Source organism: Macaca mulatta, chromosome 15, assembly GCF_049350105.2.
Source record: "Macaca mulatta isolate MMU2019108-1 chromosome 15, T2T-MMU8v2.0, whole genome shotgun sequence".
Classification (NCBI taxonomy): Eukaryota; Metazoa; Chordata; class Mammalia; order Primates; family Cercopithecidae; genus Macaca; species Macaca mulatta.
This window is the reverse complement of record NC_133420.1, coordinates 37,668,411-37,686,142: the sequence shown is the minus strand read 5'-3', so window position 1 is coordinate 37,686,142 and position 17,732 is coordinate 37,668,411. Positions and strand designations below refer to the sequence as shown.

Here is a 17,732-nt window from a genome sequence, read left to right as displayed (position 1 = left end):
GTGTGTGTGTGTGTGTGTGTGTGTGTGAGAGAGAGAGAGAGAGAGAGAGTGAGAGAGAGTGAGAGTGAGAGAGTGAGAGAGAGAGAGAGAGAGAGAGAATAAAAGGACTGAAATACCAAATAGATCAAATGAAGCTGGTCATTTCTAGGTAGTGAGATAATAAGTAAAGTATTTTCTTTAGTCTTCTGTACTGAACACCACCCTACAACCAGACACAGCCACATGGCCCCACAAAGCACTGTCCACTGTGTGAGAAGGGCAAGGCGGTACTCACACGGATGGTGCAATCTCCTCTGCTCTTCTCTCGATGGGCTTCCTCCAGGTCCTTCTCCAGTCTCTCCCTCTCCTGCTGCAAGTCACTCAGCTCCTGGGTGATCTTCTTAATGCTTCTACGCAGTCTGTGGTTCTCTGCACTCTTGGTGAGGTTTTGTGAGCGCAGCTCAGCCAAAAGGGCTTCCTTTCCTGATAGAGCAGCCTCATAGTTTTCAGACCCCTAGAAGAGAAGGCAGAGAGGAAAGATGAGCTAATTTTCATACCTCATGAAACAAACCAAGAAACCTGGGCTCTTTTTCGCCTTAGGGGAAAAAAAGAAAAGAAAAAGATTAACATAGACAACATTCAGAAACCAAAGCAACTCAAGATAATATTTCTTATGATGTGGATGTTAAGGAAGAAAAGTCTACTGCTGTATGAAAGAAGTATTTTCTTAAAGGACCAGGAAAAAAAGCACAAATTTTCAGCCGGGCACCGTGGTTCACGCCTGTAATCCCAGCACTTTGGGAGGCCGGGGCAGGTGGATCATGAGGTAAAGAGTTCAAGACCAGCCTGGCCAACATGGTGAAACCCCGTCTCTACTAAAAATACAAAAATTAGCCGAGCGTGATGGTGGGTGCCTGTAGTCCCAGCTACTTGTGAAGGCTGAGGCAGAGAACTGCATGAACCCGGGAGGTAGAAGTTGTGGTGAGCCAAGATCATGCCACTGCACTCCAGTCTGGGTGACAAAGCGAGACTCCGTCTCAAAAAAGAAAGAAAGAAAAGCACAAATTTTCACAGTGACTATCTTTAGTTGCGTGGGACTATAGTTAATTTTTTTTCTTCACAACTCTGTGTTTTCAAATGTTTTAAGGTAAGTGAGCATGTTACTTTAATAATGGTTTAAAAAACAATTTAAGTCATTTTTAAATGGTAGAAAATGAAGACCTTCATTTGAAAATGTGAAAGTTGTCAGAATCAAAATGGAGTTATTTGTGTTTAAAAAAATAAAAAATCAAATAAAAATAAAAAAACAACCTTGACAAATAGATTCGGGTATATGAAAACAGATTACTCAGGCATAAATGCCTCAGAACAAAAACTGCCACAAAAGACTCTGTAAAAACCACAACCTTGCACAAGGGCCACTGCAATCCTACACAAAAAAATATTTCTGCAAGGACATCTGCCCAGCAACTGCCTATCCAACCTAGGACTGGTGTCATCCTTGTTATTGATCTTTGTAGCCAAGGATAAGTATCTCAATACAATCATGTAATTGTCATTTTTCTTTAAAAATCTTTGCTTCCTTAATCTCCCTGAACATGCACATAGCTATGGTACATGTATTCCCACTGCTATGTCCTATTCCTGAATAAGTGTCATTTTCTCTTCGAGAGATTCTCTCTGTTATTTAGGCTGACAAAAAGCAGAGATAAATCTAAGCACTTCCAATGTTCATCCACATCAGAGTGGCTCAAACTCAGATTCATTTGGAGAAAAAAAAAAAAAGTGGTCAGCATGCTAGTTCAATGGCCAGCCTGAGAGACTGCAATTTCAGCAAAGTCCATGGTCAAAACAAGTCAAGAGTATGTGGTATTTCATTAATACACAGTTAAAGAAAATACATATGATTATCAAACATATGCACATCTGTGAAATGGGAAGTAATGGCCTCTTTTTTTTTAATTATTATTTTTTCCTTCTTTTTTTTCTGAAAGCTGGTTTACCAGCATTCCACTAAATATAGCATATATACAGAAAGGTACACAAATCATCCGTGTACAGCTGAACAAATGTTCACAAACTGAATACACTCATATCAAGAAACACATCCTTGGCCAGGCACAGTGGCTCACTGCCTGTAATCCCAACACTTTGGGAGGAATAGTCTCTATTTTCTTCTTGTGAAGATTAAACATGATATACAGTCTGGGTGCTGTGGCTCACGCCTGTAATCCTAGCACTTTGGGAGGCTGAAGCAGGTGGATCACCTGAAGTCAGGAGTTCGAGACCAGGCTGACTAATATGGTGAAACCCCCATCTCTACTAAAAATACAAAAATTATCCAGGCATGGTGGTATGCGCCTGTAGTCCCAGCTACTCAGGAGCCTGAGACCGGAGAATTGCTTGAACCCAGAAGGCAGAGGTTGCAGTAAGCCAAGATTGCACCACTGCACTCCAGTCTGGGTGACAGAGCAAAATTCTGTCTGAAAAAAATATATATACACATAATATATATCATATATCAGATATATATGAGATCTATCATATATCACATATATGAGATATATCATGATACATCTCATTTGTGGTGTATCATATGATATGTATCATGTGATATATCTCATATGAGATGTCTCATGATATATCTCTCACATATCATATATCTCATATAATATATATCTCATATAGCATATGATACATAAATTGCCATTTCAGTGGGTACAACATAAATAAATCTAGCTCTACCTTTCCTTTATCTACTCCATTATCTTTCATTCCCAATCAAAAAATAATAGAGAGGTTCCACAAACCAAAAGCTATATATAATAACACTATTAACCAAGAATTTGAAAAACAGACCAAAGTACTCTGTTTTTGTCCAAATACGACCTAATTTAAGGGTGAGCTAACAACATTTACTGTGCCCAGGTACACTTTCTTATTTAAACCTTTAAACCTTGGGTGATTATGTAGATTTTACAATGCACAAACAGGCTGGAAGAGCTCAAATATCTTGCCCAAGGTTAGAGTTAGTGATATGGTTTGGCTGTGTCTCCACCCCAACCTCATCCTGAATTGTAGCTCCCATAATCCCCACGTCATGGGAGGGACCTGGTGGGAGGTAACTGAATCATGGGGGCAGGTTTTTCCCATGCTGTTCTCATGATAGTGAATAAGTCTCACAAGTTCTGATGGTTTTATAAAGGGCAGTTCCCCTGCACATGCTCTCTTGCCTGTGCCACGTAACATGTGTCTTTGCTCCTCCTTCGCCTTCCACCATGATTATGAGGCCTCCTCAGCTATATAGAGGAGTCCATTAAACCTCTTTTTCTTTGTAAATTCCCAGTCTCGGGTATGTCTTTATTAGCAGCATGAGAATGTACTAATACAGAGACTGTACTACTACTACTTGCTCTCTGCAAGAGCAGAGTCAAGGTTCAAATCCATGTCCCACTCCACATTCTTCCCAGTAAAGATGTTACCTCCATATAATGGACTATACTCAGTTGTTTAAAAAGATTGAGTAGCACAAAGCTAAACAGCACACACCCCCACACATAAACAAATGAATGCATGTCAATTGCTAAAAATCTGAATAAGGTCAAAGGACTGCACTAATGTCAATGTCCTGATATTACATCACAATTATGCAAGATGTTACCTTTGGGAGAACTGGGTAGAGGGTACAAAGAATGTACATGTAAATCTACAATTATCTCAAAATAAAAATTAAAAAAGAAAAGACTTGGTAGGTCTGTATATACTGCCATGGCAAGAATGTTAAATTTTAAAAAATGGTCATGGAACAAAATACATATTATGATCCTATTTAATTTTTTAAAGTGTATATGTATATATGTACAAATATGCATTAGAGTCGAGGCACAGAGTCAAGGCAAGAGGTGAGTTTACTGATGATTTCTATCAACCTCTCACTACTACTTTAAGTATTTTATAAATTTCCTACAATGTGCATTTTTACTTTAATAGCTGGGAGGATACCGTTTCCAGTTTGAAAGTTTTTTTTTAAATGAGTATGGAGGTAGCAGCAGCCAGCCCACACTATTACCTTCACGGTGATACCAGTGACTAGAATTCACACCTCTGTACTTCTGAACTTTGGCAATCACTTCAAGAGTTTAAATATCACCTGCTGCTGCTTCAGTGTCAGGCTTGATGCCAACCCTGTGAACGCTGGCTATTTAACTCATGCTGCAATTGGCTCAAATCACGATATCCCAAAAAGATCCCAATACATGAGGGAAAAAATGCATTTACATGTATCTGTGCACCATTCAAACTACGTATGCCTCACAATGAGAGAGCCAACATAAGTGTATTGTGTGCATTTACTCACACACAATCAGAGGAGTGGAAAGAACATAGGCTTTGAAGACAGACTTGAGTTCAAGTCCTGCAAAAACTCGCTGATTTGTAAATCTGCTACCTCCTTGGGCAAAGATTAAATGAGGGTTCTCTGAAGAGCCAACCTGACATGTATAACCTGAGGAGTTACAACAGCTCCTGATCTCTGTGTGCTGCAAGATAAGAAACCCGACCAACACTGTACATTGTAAGACCTCAAAACTCATTCTTAGAGTCTTTTGACTAAGACAGGGGTTATTAAGTTAAATGTATGTAATAAATCTGGGTAACATTTAAATTTATAAGATTCCTTTCTTTCCTTTAAGGCCCGTCATAACCAGTAAAATATCACAATGTTTATACCGCTCTCTCTGGCTATCAGCAGCCAACAGATTTTTTCCCAAGCAATGGGAAACATAATTTCCCTAAGAATTCAGCTTCTGAAGCTTGTTATTTTCTAGGCAAGGAAAAAGAGAAACAGTCTAAAGTGTAATCTTAGCTCCATTTCATCAACCACTGTCAAAATGGTGAGCGAAGGCAAGTCTGAGATTCCAAAAGCGAAGATTTGTCTATGTTCCTAGCGTACCATGATTTAAGCCAAATTACTTCAATTATTCTTACTGTGAATCAAAGCTCTGCAAAAGATAAGGCATGGGATATGAATTTTGGGAATCAGTCTTAAATCAGATTTAACTTCTAACTTCTACATTACAACCAAAAGCAACATCAGTGCAAGGGGTGGAAGGAGGAAGCTTTAGGCAGTATGGACTTACTTTGATGATGAAACTTTATTGATTTATTAAGTTATTAGTGATAGGTATAAGCTGTGTAGGAAAACTAGAAACATGAGAAGAAACATGTTAAAATAATTTAAAACATGAAATTAAAAATAGGAAGAAAGAGGGGCTGACCAGCAGGAGTCCTTGTAGTACAACATTGTGGGGACGGAGGGAGGAGAGAAAAGGCAGGTCAAAAACATCAAGGTCTGGAAAAGAGCAGCTGGGACCAAAGCAGCCAGGTAAGGGAGATATGGGATGACAGTAAAAGCACAGCCTTTGGAGTCAGATTGGCTCTGGAGTCAAATCCTAGCTCTATTACTTACCAGTTTTGGGACCCTGAGCAAGTTACTAGAAACTAACTTGGATTTCCTCAGCAGTTTAAAAAAAAAAAAAAAAAAAAAAGGATATTAATCATACTTACTTCATAGAGCTGCTGTGCAAATAACTGAGATAATCTATGGAGCGCACTTAGCAGGCCTTGGCACATAGTATGTGTTCAATAAATGTCTCTTGCTATTATTAGCAATTACTACACTAAAATCTTGGCTCTGCCACTTGCTAACTGTGTGACAGTGAATAAGCTGCACACCCTCCTGAGTCTCAAAACCTCACAAATATGGTTGGGCGCAGTGGTTAACTCCTGTAATTCCAGCACTTTGGAAGGCCAAGGCAGGCGGATCACTTGAGGTTACGAGTTCGCTACCAGCCTGGCCAACATGGTGAAACCCAGGCTCGAGTAAAAATACAAAAATTAGCCAGGCATGGTGGTGGGCTGTAATGCCAGCTACTCAGGATGCTGATGCAGGAAAACTGCCTGAACCCAGGAGGCAGAGGTTGCGGTGAGCAGAGATTGCGTCACTGCACTCAAGCCGCAGCGACAGAGAGAGACTCTGTTTTTAAAAAAAAAAAAAAAAGGGCCAGGCGCGGTGGCTCAAGCCTGTAATCCCAGCACTTTGGGAGGCCGAGATGGGCGGATCACGAGGTCAGGAGATCGAGACCATCCTGGCTAACATGGTGAAACCCCGTCTCTACTAAAAAAATACAAAAAACTAGCCAGGTGTGGTGGTGGGCGCCTGTAGTCCCAGCTACTCCAGAGGCTGAGGCAGGAGAATGGCCTAAACCCGGGAGGCGGAGCTTGCAGTGAGCTGAGATCCGGCCACTGCACTCCAGCCTGGGCGACAGAGCGATACTCCTTCTCAAAAAAAAAAAAAAAAAAAAAGTACAAACACAAGAGGGATGATGATTACCTTCCCCATAGGGTGGTGAAGATTAAATGAGATAATCCACATATCTTGCATTATTACTTAGCACAGAGCACACTTAGCACTCCTAACTGTGGAGGTATTTATCATTACCATATTGAGGAGGGGGCTAGAAAATCTCCCAAATCTGGTAGAGAATTTCCCTTTAATTAGACTGAGCAAATTCTATCACTAAAGACCACCCACAGTTTTCCTTATTAAAATCTTCCAAGTTCTTTCAGCTGCAAAGTCCTCACCTCACCAGGGGTCAGGATCAAAGAGACAGCCACTTACGCCAGGTGAACACTTACCTGGAATTCCTGGGTCTGTGCTTTCTGCAGGGCCTCTCTGGCTTTAGCAAAGGCAGCACTGAGCTTTTCAATTTCAGAGTTAAGTTCTTCAACCTGGGGAAATATAACGAATACCAGCCAAGTATCTAACTGGGCTCTCCTCTCTGTACAGCCCACACGCTTTTCCTGCTCCATTGTGTCGTGCTTATAATCAAGGGCTTTGTAATCAGAAAAGATCCAAGTGGGATTTCCAGTTTAGCAGTTTACTAGCTGGATAACTTCAGGCAAGGTACTCAACATCTTGGAGACTCCATTTCCTCAACTGTAAAATGAGGGTATCACCACTCACCCAGCTATTGTGTTATTAGGGTTAAACGAGGTAATGTGCATTGGTGCTAACATAATGCCTTGGTCATACTGTTACTATTATTACTATCCCTATAAATGACCTGCCCAACAACCTAGCCTGGGTATTCCCCAAATTCCTCATCCTCCAGTGACTTTCTCCTACACCTCAGAGTTGGCCATGAACCACCGTGGCCACACCCTGGACTTTGCCAGCACCCAGAGCAGCTCCGACACCAGTGTCCTGACATACTTGAAGGCTTCTGGTCCCAGTTGGGCCTAGAACTCCCCAAAAGTGATACAATGTTGACTACTTTTGTGTGTGTGTGTGTGTGTGTGTGTGTGTTTGAGACAGGGTCTTGCTCTGTCACCTAGGCTAGAGTGCAGTGGCCAATCACAGCTCACTGCAGCCTCAACTTCCCGTACTCAAGCAAGCCTCCCACCTCAGCCTCCTAAGTAGCTGGGACCACAGGTGAACACCACCAAATCCAGCTACTTTTTTGTAGTTTTATTAGAGACACAGTCTCACCTTATTGCCCAGGCTGGTCTCAAATTCCTGGCCTCAAGCGATCCTAAAAGGCATAAGCCACCATGCCCACCAGGACTACTATTACTAGCAGGCAAATCTCTGCTGCACCTGACACTGGTGATCATTCAAACTGCTTAGCAACACCACCAGTTTCCTGGTCAGTTTCCTACTTCTGCAACCATTCCTTCTGTCTCCTTTGTGCGTTCCTCTCCCTATCCCTGAAATTCTGATGTCCTCTGCAGTCCCATCACCAATCTTCTTCTTTCCCATTCTATACTCTCCTTAGGTAAGTAGGTCAACTCTCAGAATCTTAACTCACACCTGTACACAAGGGATTCCTAGATTGACCTCTTTAGGATTGAGCACTCTCCAAACTTTAGGCATGCACATTATCTGCCTCCTGGACATCTCATCTGGATGGTGTACGGGCTCCTCAAAGTCAGCACTTTCTAAACAGATTCATCACATCTACCACTGTCCCAGATCTTGCTATCAACCTCCATTATCCACACTTTGAGCTGAGTCAATGGCACCACCATACCTCTAGTCATGCAAGCCAGACACCTGAAGTCATCCTTCACTATGCTTCTCTGAAGTCCTACATCTAATCCTCAAATTTTCCCAACCTTATTTCTAATTACTTCGAATCTTATTTCTTAAATAAGCCCCTTCCCGTCCATTCCTACTTGCTGTGGCCACTGCTCTAATTCTGCCTTTCTTGGCTCTCACCGAGGCTACTGGTCTCCCAGCCTCTATTCTCTCCCTCCTGCAATTCACTCTCCAGATAGAGCCAGAGACCTCTCCAAAATGAAAATGTGCTTAAGAGTTTTCAGTGGCCTTCAGTGCCACTCAAGCAGCTCAATATGATTAGTTTCCCCAACCCCCACTGGTTGGCCACTTGAAAAAGCTTCACCTTCTTCTCTCGCCTCCTTTAAGTTTTACACTTTGTGCTCTGACAACTCCAAACTGTCTGTGGTGCATATGGGGTCTCTCCTAACTAAACGCCTTGACCAGTGTTCTCCCCCTGTCCGCCTTCCTTCCCAAATAACTCCTACTGATCCTTTAAGATGCAGCTCAGGCACCTCCTCCTCTAAGCACTGCTCCACACACTGGACATCCACACCTAATCTGGATCAGGACCCCTTCCCTCTGCCTCCCCAGCTCCCTACACTTCCCTCAATCACAACCCTCATCACTCTTTCTTCCCCAATAACTTGCAAGCAGAGCTGGGTTTTCTTCTCTGTGTCTGTTCCTTGCATAGTTACTAGGACACAACAGATTGCCATAGTAAGGACAAGAAAACAGCACAGAACCATCAGCTACCACCTTGGATCACAAAGGCAACATTCAGGTAGCTCTTTAACCAACTCACAGTCATGGCTTTGCCTCCCAAAACTCCTTTATCTCACTCTTCTGTTATCCTTCAAAAGATTAGACCTGCATTGTCCAATGCGGCAGTCACTGGCCACATGTGGCTCTTGGCATGTGAAATGTGGTTAGATTGATTTGAGGGTGTGTTGTAAACATATCTAGACTTCAAACAGTTCTGAAAAAAAAGTGTTGACTATCTCATTACTTTTATTGATTACATGTTGAAATGATTATGTTTGGAGGGATAAATATATATAATTAAAATTAATTTCACTTGTTTCTTTTTACTTCTTTTAATGAGGCCACTATAAAGTTTTAAATCACATATGTAACTCATATTATATTTCTATTGAACAGCACTGGATTAGACACTCCAAAAGAATTCCCGGTTGACTAGAGGATTATTTCCCCACTTTCTATACTATCTCATCTCTCTTATAAACTTTTTATCTAAAGCTAAAAATTCAGGGTAGGACAGGCCAGTCATAGAAGCTAATAAAGAAAAATCTTACTTCAAATGTATCAGACATACCTTTTTTTCCTTTGATTTTAATGCCATGGTTAAACCCTGAATGGCTTTATCCCTCTTTAAACTATTTTTCTTCTCTGTAGCAATTTCTCTTTCCTTCTCTCTCAGGTCCTCCTCAAGTGCCTAAATTAGATTAGAAAAAGATTCACTAAGTTGATGTGTTCCAACCAAAATGCACTGTAAATATATCTTTAAGAGCACACTCAAATGCAGTTATTCTATCTTATTCCTGTCAACCTGTGATTAATGTTTCCAAGTGGAGCTGAACATAGTGGCATCAACTCCAAGTTACTGTGTTACCGCTCCCGGCAACAGGGCTGGGTGAAGGGAAGGGGATCAAATCAGTTAAGACGATGACAGCTATTCCTATGGGAAGGATTCCAATGCCTTCTGGAATTTGAATACAGTCACTCAGAGTCTTTGAAACCATACCAGGTTATTTGGGGGAAATAACAGATCATTAATTTCATTCCTTTTGATGGAGACTGAACTATACATTTATAGTCTGAGTTCATTTCTAAAGATAATCACCACCGCCTCCCTTCCAGGCTGTTGTGAGGATCAAATGGGATAATGGATGTGAAAGCACTTTCTAAGCTGGCAGGCACTCCACAAATGCCTCCTGCTGTGACAGAGGAACCATGGCACATGGGCAGGTCCAAATCTTCGCTCTACCTCTTCCTAGCTATGTGCTCTTAAGCAAGTGACCTCACCTCTCTGGGCCTCAGGTACCACATCTGTAAAATGGGAATGCCTACTTCACAGAGTTACTGCAAAGATTAAGAAACCCTTTCTAGAGTACCTTATGCTCGACTGTCATACAGTAGCATTCAATGAATGACAGCTACTGTGACACAGAATTATCTGTTGCACTCAATAAAACAAGAGGCAAGAATAGACTAAATCTTCAATACACTTTTTAAAACCATATCAACATACCTGGATCCTCTCTTCAAAGCTGTTTCTCTCCTTCTGATGCTCCATTTGTGCAGCCTAAGAAAAGGCATTAATTGGTGTCAAGAAGGCACTGCAATCCAACAGCTTCTCCAGAACAATGAGAATGAGCACGTCCTTGTCGCTTACTCATTTTCCCCCACTACTGTGGAACTCATTAAAACAAGTGTCCCCTCCCTCTCTTCGCCCCACCCAAAACCCCACCTGATTTGAATGAAGAAAAATGTGAAGACAACAACCTACCCTGGTTGATCACCAGCCCCACAGAGAGTAAACCACGGTGCTGCTGAACAAGATGAAGGCCTACTAGAGGGCCGTGCCGCGGAAGTGGGAAAGAGAGTTAAGAGGAGGGGCAGGAAACAACTGTGGATTACAGATGAAAATGAACTGGCAAGGCTACCGCATTCACTGCTGTGGTAGGAACACAGGCCCCGCTCCATGAAGAAACCAAGACTTTCTGTGAACAACCAGAACATCCCCAATGTGAATATACCACATGCAGCAGCTACTCTTGGTCCAACAAGAATGGAAGGCCTAGACTAAGACCTACCTCCACTTCCCTGGCCTGCCCAACCTCTTCAAAAGAGCTTGCTGGGGAGGCCGCCTAGGGCGGGGCCAGGGAGGCTTTGGGGTCAGCTACTAGTAACCCATCTCTTGGAACCTGGAAAAATGTAACAACTCCTCTGAGCCTGTTTCTAAACTTGACAAGGAGACCATGAGCACTACCTCGCCAGGTGGCTGGGAGGATTGAACGAGGTGGTATACTGAACCCCTCCCATGCTGCCAAGCCCGATACAAGTTAGTCCCCTTCCCACCCTACCTCTCAAGTTGCAGACCAAAGTTGGCCTCACACCTACTTCTAACCAAGAGGCAAGATGGAAAACAACGCACCACAACTGTATCCTAAGAAAACCCAAAGGATAAAAATAAAGTCCCCAGGTAACAACAAATCAACACATGGTAAAACAGAGGCAAGCAGGTAGGGGCTGGTTTTTTTTTAAGCAACTCTTTATAGGAACAGGAGGCTGAAAAGGAAAAAGAACGTCAGGGCCCCTGACAAAGGCAGTTTCTGCCCACTCCTCAGCTGACAGTGGTCTCATATTTAGAAGCAGGCTGTGTATGAACCATGAGGCCTGAATGCACATTCCATCTCCCACAGAGGAGTCTGGTTGGCTAATTAAAGTCCCCTCTTCATGTCCCGTCGCCTCACCTCAGTTTCTCTCTCCTTTTCTTCCCTTGGAGCAGCACAAAGTCCTCGGAGCTCTCCAGATGACACATTCTCATCAGGAGATGCCATCTGAGATTTCTCCTCTTTAAGGCACTGAATTAAAGCTTCTTTGCTCTTCAAAGACAGCTTCAACTCCTCAATCAGTCTAAAAGAGAACAAAATTTAAATATTAATTCTAAGCTGTTCTCTTAGCTCAGTGGAGCAGGAGGAGGAAGGAAATGGGGCCAGATATCTTCAAAGTAGACATATACAATGGCTGAACATAAACAGAATCACATTTTGCAGGTAGGAGATGAAGCGCCAGAATTCGTGTGACATTAACTGGTCCCCTGCCTGCCTCCAGTCAATTCAACTCTGAGCTTCTAGACTCTAGCCAAGCTGTGATCCTATTCAAATACCTTCAACGGCCCCCACCAACAGCAGCGGACTACTAATTTTTTTGGCCAAGAAGTCCTCTCTCCAAAAGAAATGTCACTGAAACCTAAGCAAACAAAACCAATGAAGCAGAGCTGTTCAGGTGAGTGTGGAAAAAACGGAATGTCTTGCCAAGGCTTCTCAGGGCAAAGTTTAAAAACACTGACTTTCAAGATAAAGGTGAAACTCCTTTCCAGGCATTCCAGGTCCCAGGTCTTAGAGCCTACCAGATCAGAGGCCCCTGCCGACAGCTTCAGTCTCACAGGAAACCATCGCCCTCTCCATCTCCACTCAGTAGCCTCGCTTCCAGTTCTCTCCCAAAGCCAGACTGTTTCATGCCTCTACGCCTTTGCTCATGCTATTCCTCTAACTAAAAGGCCCTTTCCCACCCTACCCCCACCTCACCCCCACCTCTACCTGACAAACACCCATTCATCCTGCCAGAGCTAATTAAGCATCACCTCCCCTCCAGGAAGTTTTGCTACCTGCACCCCTAGTGCCCCCCTCAGGAACAGCTGAACATATCCCTCTCTGGGCTGTGTTATCAAATAACACAATATAATTACCAAATTATCCCATATCAACTGCCCCTTGGCCATGGCAAGTAATTCAATCTCTCTGAGCCTGTGCCTCCTCAGCTACAAAATAGGGGTGACTTGGGATTGTGGACCGGAGACAACTATTTAAAACAATCTTGCACTGCTCCTGGAATATGGTGGAACTCAACAAATGACAGTTGCTACAATTATTACTTTTTTTTTTAACATGTAACAATTAGCATTTCCTCAGAAGACCCTCAGAATAGCCTTTCTGCAGCTAAGCCTAGAAAGCAACTTAGTTTGGTAGAAAGAACAAAGATTTTGCAGTCAGACAGAGCTGCCCTAGTGAAGCACAGCTTCCCAGGATGAAGGTAAAAAGGGAGACAAAGGTAACTGAAGTACCTAGCAATGCACTAGGACACAGGGTGCCAGGCAGCACCAGTGCAATACCCCAGAAAACCTGGAAAGAGGTGTAAGATTGCCCTCTAGGGGCTCAACTTTGAAATCATCACATAATCAATGAGAGAGGTAGTCACCAAACTATAAATACTTAAAATTGAAGCACTGTGTTGTATGTAATTTTACATCAATAAAACTGAATTTTTTTTTTTTTTAGTTACCTTAAAGCAAGTTCTAGATAGGGAATAGAAAAAGTAGGCAGGCCTGGTGGGGACTCCTGTGGCCAAGCTGGAGCACCAGGCCCATCTAAGGGGAGGGGTAGCCTCAATCCAGCAAGACGATACCCAGGGCTGCCAATCTCCTAGGTTTTAAAGAGAAGGTGGAAATCCAGACTTCTGCATGAAATTCAATTTTTTACATATTGGCAACTAATTCACACTTTAAAAAATACTGTAAGCCAAATAGAACATATCTGTTGGCATATTTGATCTGCAGGGCTTCCCAGTATTAACTGCCTTAAAGACACAGAGCAGCTCAAAGGCCAGATTGAAGGCAATAAAGTAGCTAAAGCATGCACCTTTAAAAAGGGTGGTGGGACCCCAGAAAGATATTGGCGGAGTCCATCCATCCACGTGAGGGGTCCCTGGGCCCTAAAGATTCAACACCTTGCCCTGCCCAACAGTGAGTCGATCTGTGTCGCAGATCTAGCTAGATCCATCTCATGAGGGCAAAACCAAGGACTCTGGCTCCGGTTCTCTGCTAACCACTTGACCTTGACTTAGCTTCCTAGGCAGGCCTGCCTTCAGGGAGGGAACATACTGATCCTACAACTAGGAGAATTTCACCACAAAAAGGGCCACAACCTGAGCAAAAATCCAGAGCTGGCATCCGACTGCTACACTGGTCTCTGGGAGTACGCCTAGGACACAGCTATCCCTGAGAGACAGTTGCATTCACAGGACTGACACATTGGGTTTCGGTGCCTGTCCAGCCAGACCTCTGGGAAATCCCAGGAAGATGCAGCCTTCAGCAAAGCCCTGATCCGACATCCATGGAGACTCCACCACCTAGAACACAGTAAGTACTTGATACACGTTAACCCTTCCCAAAGTCCCCCTTCCAAAAAAGATGAAGAATCAAGCTTCTGTGGCACATGCTAAGAGGACCACTCTCCTCTAGGATCACCTTAAAATGTGCCAGGCTCTGTACCTTTATGTGCTGTTCTCTCTGCTTGGCAAAGCGTCCTCACCCAACTCCCAGGACTCCTTATCTGACAAGCCCTCCCCATCCCATGCCCAGGCAGAGCTGATCACACCTTGCTTTTGTCACAGCACAGAACCCTGGGCTCACCTTTATCACAGCATCCATCACGACATATATTTTTTTAACATCTGGCCCCTCCCACACTGAGAGCACCACAGAAGCAGGAGAACGTTCAGCCCTGCATTCCCAGCACGCATTCCCAAGGCCACACTCAGTGGTTGGTTAAGGAATGAATCTATACTTCCTTTAACTCAAGCTTTAATCTATACACCCAACCACATCCTAGACTCCACTCACTGAGGCTCACAGGCCCTCAAACCCAACACGTGCCAACTGAAGGTATCATCTTCCCTCTCCCTCCACCCGAAAACATTTCTTCTTTTTCTTTTCCCCCCAACAAAATTCAATAAACTGCACCACCCCACAGCTGCTCATGCTCAAAACCTGGGCAAGGGCCAGGCGCAGTGGCTCATGCCTGTAATCCCAGCACTTTGGGAGGCTGGCAAATTACCTGAGGTCAGGAGTTCAGGACCAGCCTGGCCAACATGGTGAAACCCTGTCTCCACTAAAAATACAAAAATTAGCCAGGCTTTTTTGGTGGCGGGCAACTGTAATCCCAGCTGCTCGGGAGGCTGAGGTAAGAGAATCACCTGAACCTGGGAAGCAGAGGTTGCAGTGAGCCGAGATCACACCACTGCACTCCAGCCTGGAGGACAGAGTTAAGACTCCATCTTAAAAAACAAAACAAAACAACAAAAAAACACCTGGGCAAGGGTGTGTCACTGTAGCCGTTCCCCTCATCCCCCAAATCCAATCAGTCACCAAGTCCTTCAAGCCCATCATGTCTACCCTACCTTCTAGCCTGTTTTCCTCCATTCCCAGCTCTGTCACGTCCACCTTGATCACCATCAGCTCTTTCCTGGATTTCTGCATCAGCCTGAGAACTAGTCTTCTACCCAGCCCCAGCACCAATCCATTCCCTAAGGGCAGCCAGAAAGACCTTTCTAAATTTAAATCTGATCTTGTCATTCCCCGAAGCCCCACCTTGAACTCTTCGGTGGCTTCTTGTATGCCTTTAGGATAAAACTCAAATTCTTCAATAAGGTCCATGTCACCCCCCAGCTTCCCTCTCCTCACCTCTTCCCCACTCCTTTCCAGAACACAGCACTCAGGCCAGGCTATGCACCCTCCTGTGCCTGGATCCTGCCGTGTTCCTTCTTGCCTCAGGACTTTCAGTTGCACTGTTCCTTTACTTCCCTTTCTTTGTCCAAGTAGTTCTTCCTCATCCCAGTACTTCTCCCAGGAAACTTTTCCTAATCCCTCTAAACTGAATTCGATAAAATATGTTAACCCAGCATTGATCCTACTTAGCCCTTATCATCTTGCTCCTCCCTCCACCCCTCCCACCCTGCTGGATGATAAGCTTCAACTCAAACAATGAGATTCCTGGGGAGAGGAACCCAGGCTGTATTACTCCCTCTTACATTCTCATCACCACTGTGCTAAGTGGAAGATGCTCAGGAAATATTTGTCGAACAAAAGGCATAAAGATCCAATAGAACCAATGAACTGACTGCTCAGCATCTGTCAGGCCCCTCAGAGGGCCTTTTCTATTCACTCTGTCCCAGGACCTCTTTTCAAACCTATCCCAAACCCTCTCCTTCCCCTTCACAGGCGCCAGGAATTCTGCCAGTCGTTTCTTCTTTGGTGGCTGCTCACAAATTCTATTCCCTGGGTCCCCTACTCCCAGTTTAACTGCTCCAGACCTGTAGCTCCCCAAGGAAGACAAACCCATAAGCCTTCTAAGGGCTTCACTGCTGATGGGTTGGCAGAGATACAAGGGAACACAGAAATGGTTCTGTGGAATTCTCAGTCTAGTGGCTCCATGGGTGGTGCCTGGAAAGGGCAGTACTCTGGGGGGAGGCTCAGTAGGAGGGCACATCCCAGGGAAGTTTCTCTTCCTTGCCATGAAGTCAAGAAAAACACAAGGTCTCAAATGGGTAAATAAACTGAGATGATACATATTCACTCCACTGAGGTCCATGGGGAACCCAGTTTCCTCACTCACCCTGAAATTATTAATCATAAAACTTTCATTTTCCAGATCAAAGCTAAGAAAAGATCGCAGAGCACCAAATAAATGCTCACACCTCCAAATGCTGAAGCTAGGGCACTTACATGGAGGCATGAGCTCTCCCTCTGGGTCTATTTACTTCTCTTTTACAGATAATCCCATCCCAAGGATTAGGATTTGCTCATCTGACTTTCCAAGCAGCAGACTCCAGTCTCCACAGGTAGTACCAAGGCAGAAGTAAAAGCAGACAACAGTTGAGAAACCAGGCAGTTAGGCCAAGCACCTAAACAACACAGTAGTGTTCGTCAATGCAGGGGGCAGGCACCAAATGACCAAGAAAACGGAGCCAGTCAGTATCCTCTGAAACAGATCATTTGCTTTAGAACAATTTCTATCAAATTCCAAGCTCGGCTCTTCAACAGATAGGTCACAGGTTAGCCAGCAGTTGGACTTAGATTTAGTTAACCTTCCACTTAGTGACTGCCAAAATAAGGCAAGAGTATCAAAATGTAAGGTTTATGGTAAGCAATAAAATCAGCTTTCTCCTGACAAGTTTTTACCAAAAGTTTGGTTGCAAAATACGATGGGCACAAAGGATTGCCTAAAGGCCATATCAACTATCCAATAGACTAGAAGGCATCCATTTTATCATGGATCATCAAAGAGCTCTGTATTTGGTCAACATGGTTTTATTTTTCACACCTTGCCCTGTACTAATTTGTGCCTTGGGCTGCATTAAAAGATATGATGGAAAATAAGTCACATGGAATTCACTGGTATTTCTTGTGGGGGCAGTCACTCACTGTTCACTTTCGGAAGAACCACAAGAGAAATTTCCTCTGATTGTGCCAAGTAAAACCGGACTTCTCCTGAGTTACTAGCTTGTTTTACCTCATTTGCAATGTGAATCTTGTCTCTACCCTTTTTCCTTTGACTTCCAGGAAGCTTACGGGCAAAATCAAATGCTAACTTTAGTATCTGAGTAGAACTTTTCAGCATGAATGTCTATCAGTAGACTATCTCTGACCTCATATGACTATGCTATTCCTTTTCTCTTCCTCCTGATTTTCTCCGTAGTTTTCTTTCTATCTATCTGTGTTGGACTTGTTCCCGTTAGTCACTCAAGTCCTGTGGGAAACACGGGGAGAAGGGAGGGATAAAAGGGAAGAAAAGGGAACATGCTGCCAGATAATGTGATGTCAGGGTATGACAGGGACAAGAGCCAGACCTGTCTTTCTCATCCAGGACCAGAGCCATTGCCAAGTCCCCCTTGTGCATCTTCTTCATCTCTGAAAGCTTGCTTTCCAAACTCAACCGAAGAGCCTTCTCCGTTTCTGTCCCTGCAAAGGCCTTTTCCAGTTCTGCTTGGGCGGCTTTCACATCCTAGAGTTAAATTAAATGCATTTGATGCAATTTTTCAAGACAATTGGGAA

General features: G+C 43.7%; 1 protein-coding gene across 15 annotated transcripts in view; it reads right to left on the bottom strand.

The window, feature by feature from the left end:
- The window catches only part of CDK5RAP2 (CDK5 regulatory subunit associated protein 2), a 191,452-nt gene that overhangs the window by 129,594 nt on the left and 44,126 nt on the right, over positions 1-17,732 (bottom strand). For all 15 annotated transcript variants that reach the window (XR_013405629.1, XM_015116954.3, XM_028834907.2 and 12 more), the window contains 6 exons: positions 17,528-17,682; positions 11,593-11,755; positions 10,368-10,421; positions 9,432-9,551; positions 6,676-6,768; positions 275-493 (listed from right to left, as the gene is read on the bottom strand). Coding sequence is in view for 14 of the 15 variants with exons in the window: in XM_015116954.3 (XP_014972440.3) it covers positions 275-493; positions 6,676-6,768; positions 9,432-9,551; positions 10,368-10,421; positions 11,593-11,755; positions 17,528-17,682 (804 nt within the window). In the remaining variant the exon portion in view is untranslated. The remainder of the gene's footprint in view (positions 1-274; positions 494-6,675; positions 6,769-9,431; positions 9,552-10,367; positions 10,422-11,592; positions 11,756-17,527; positions 17,683-17,732) is intronic.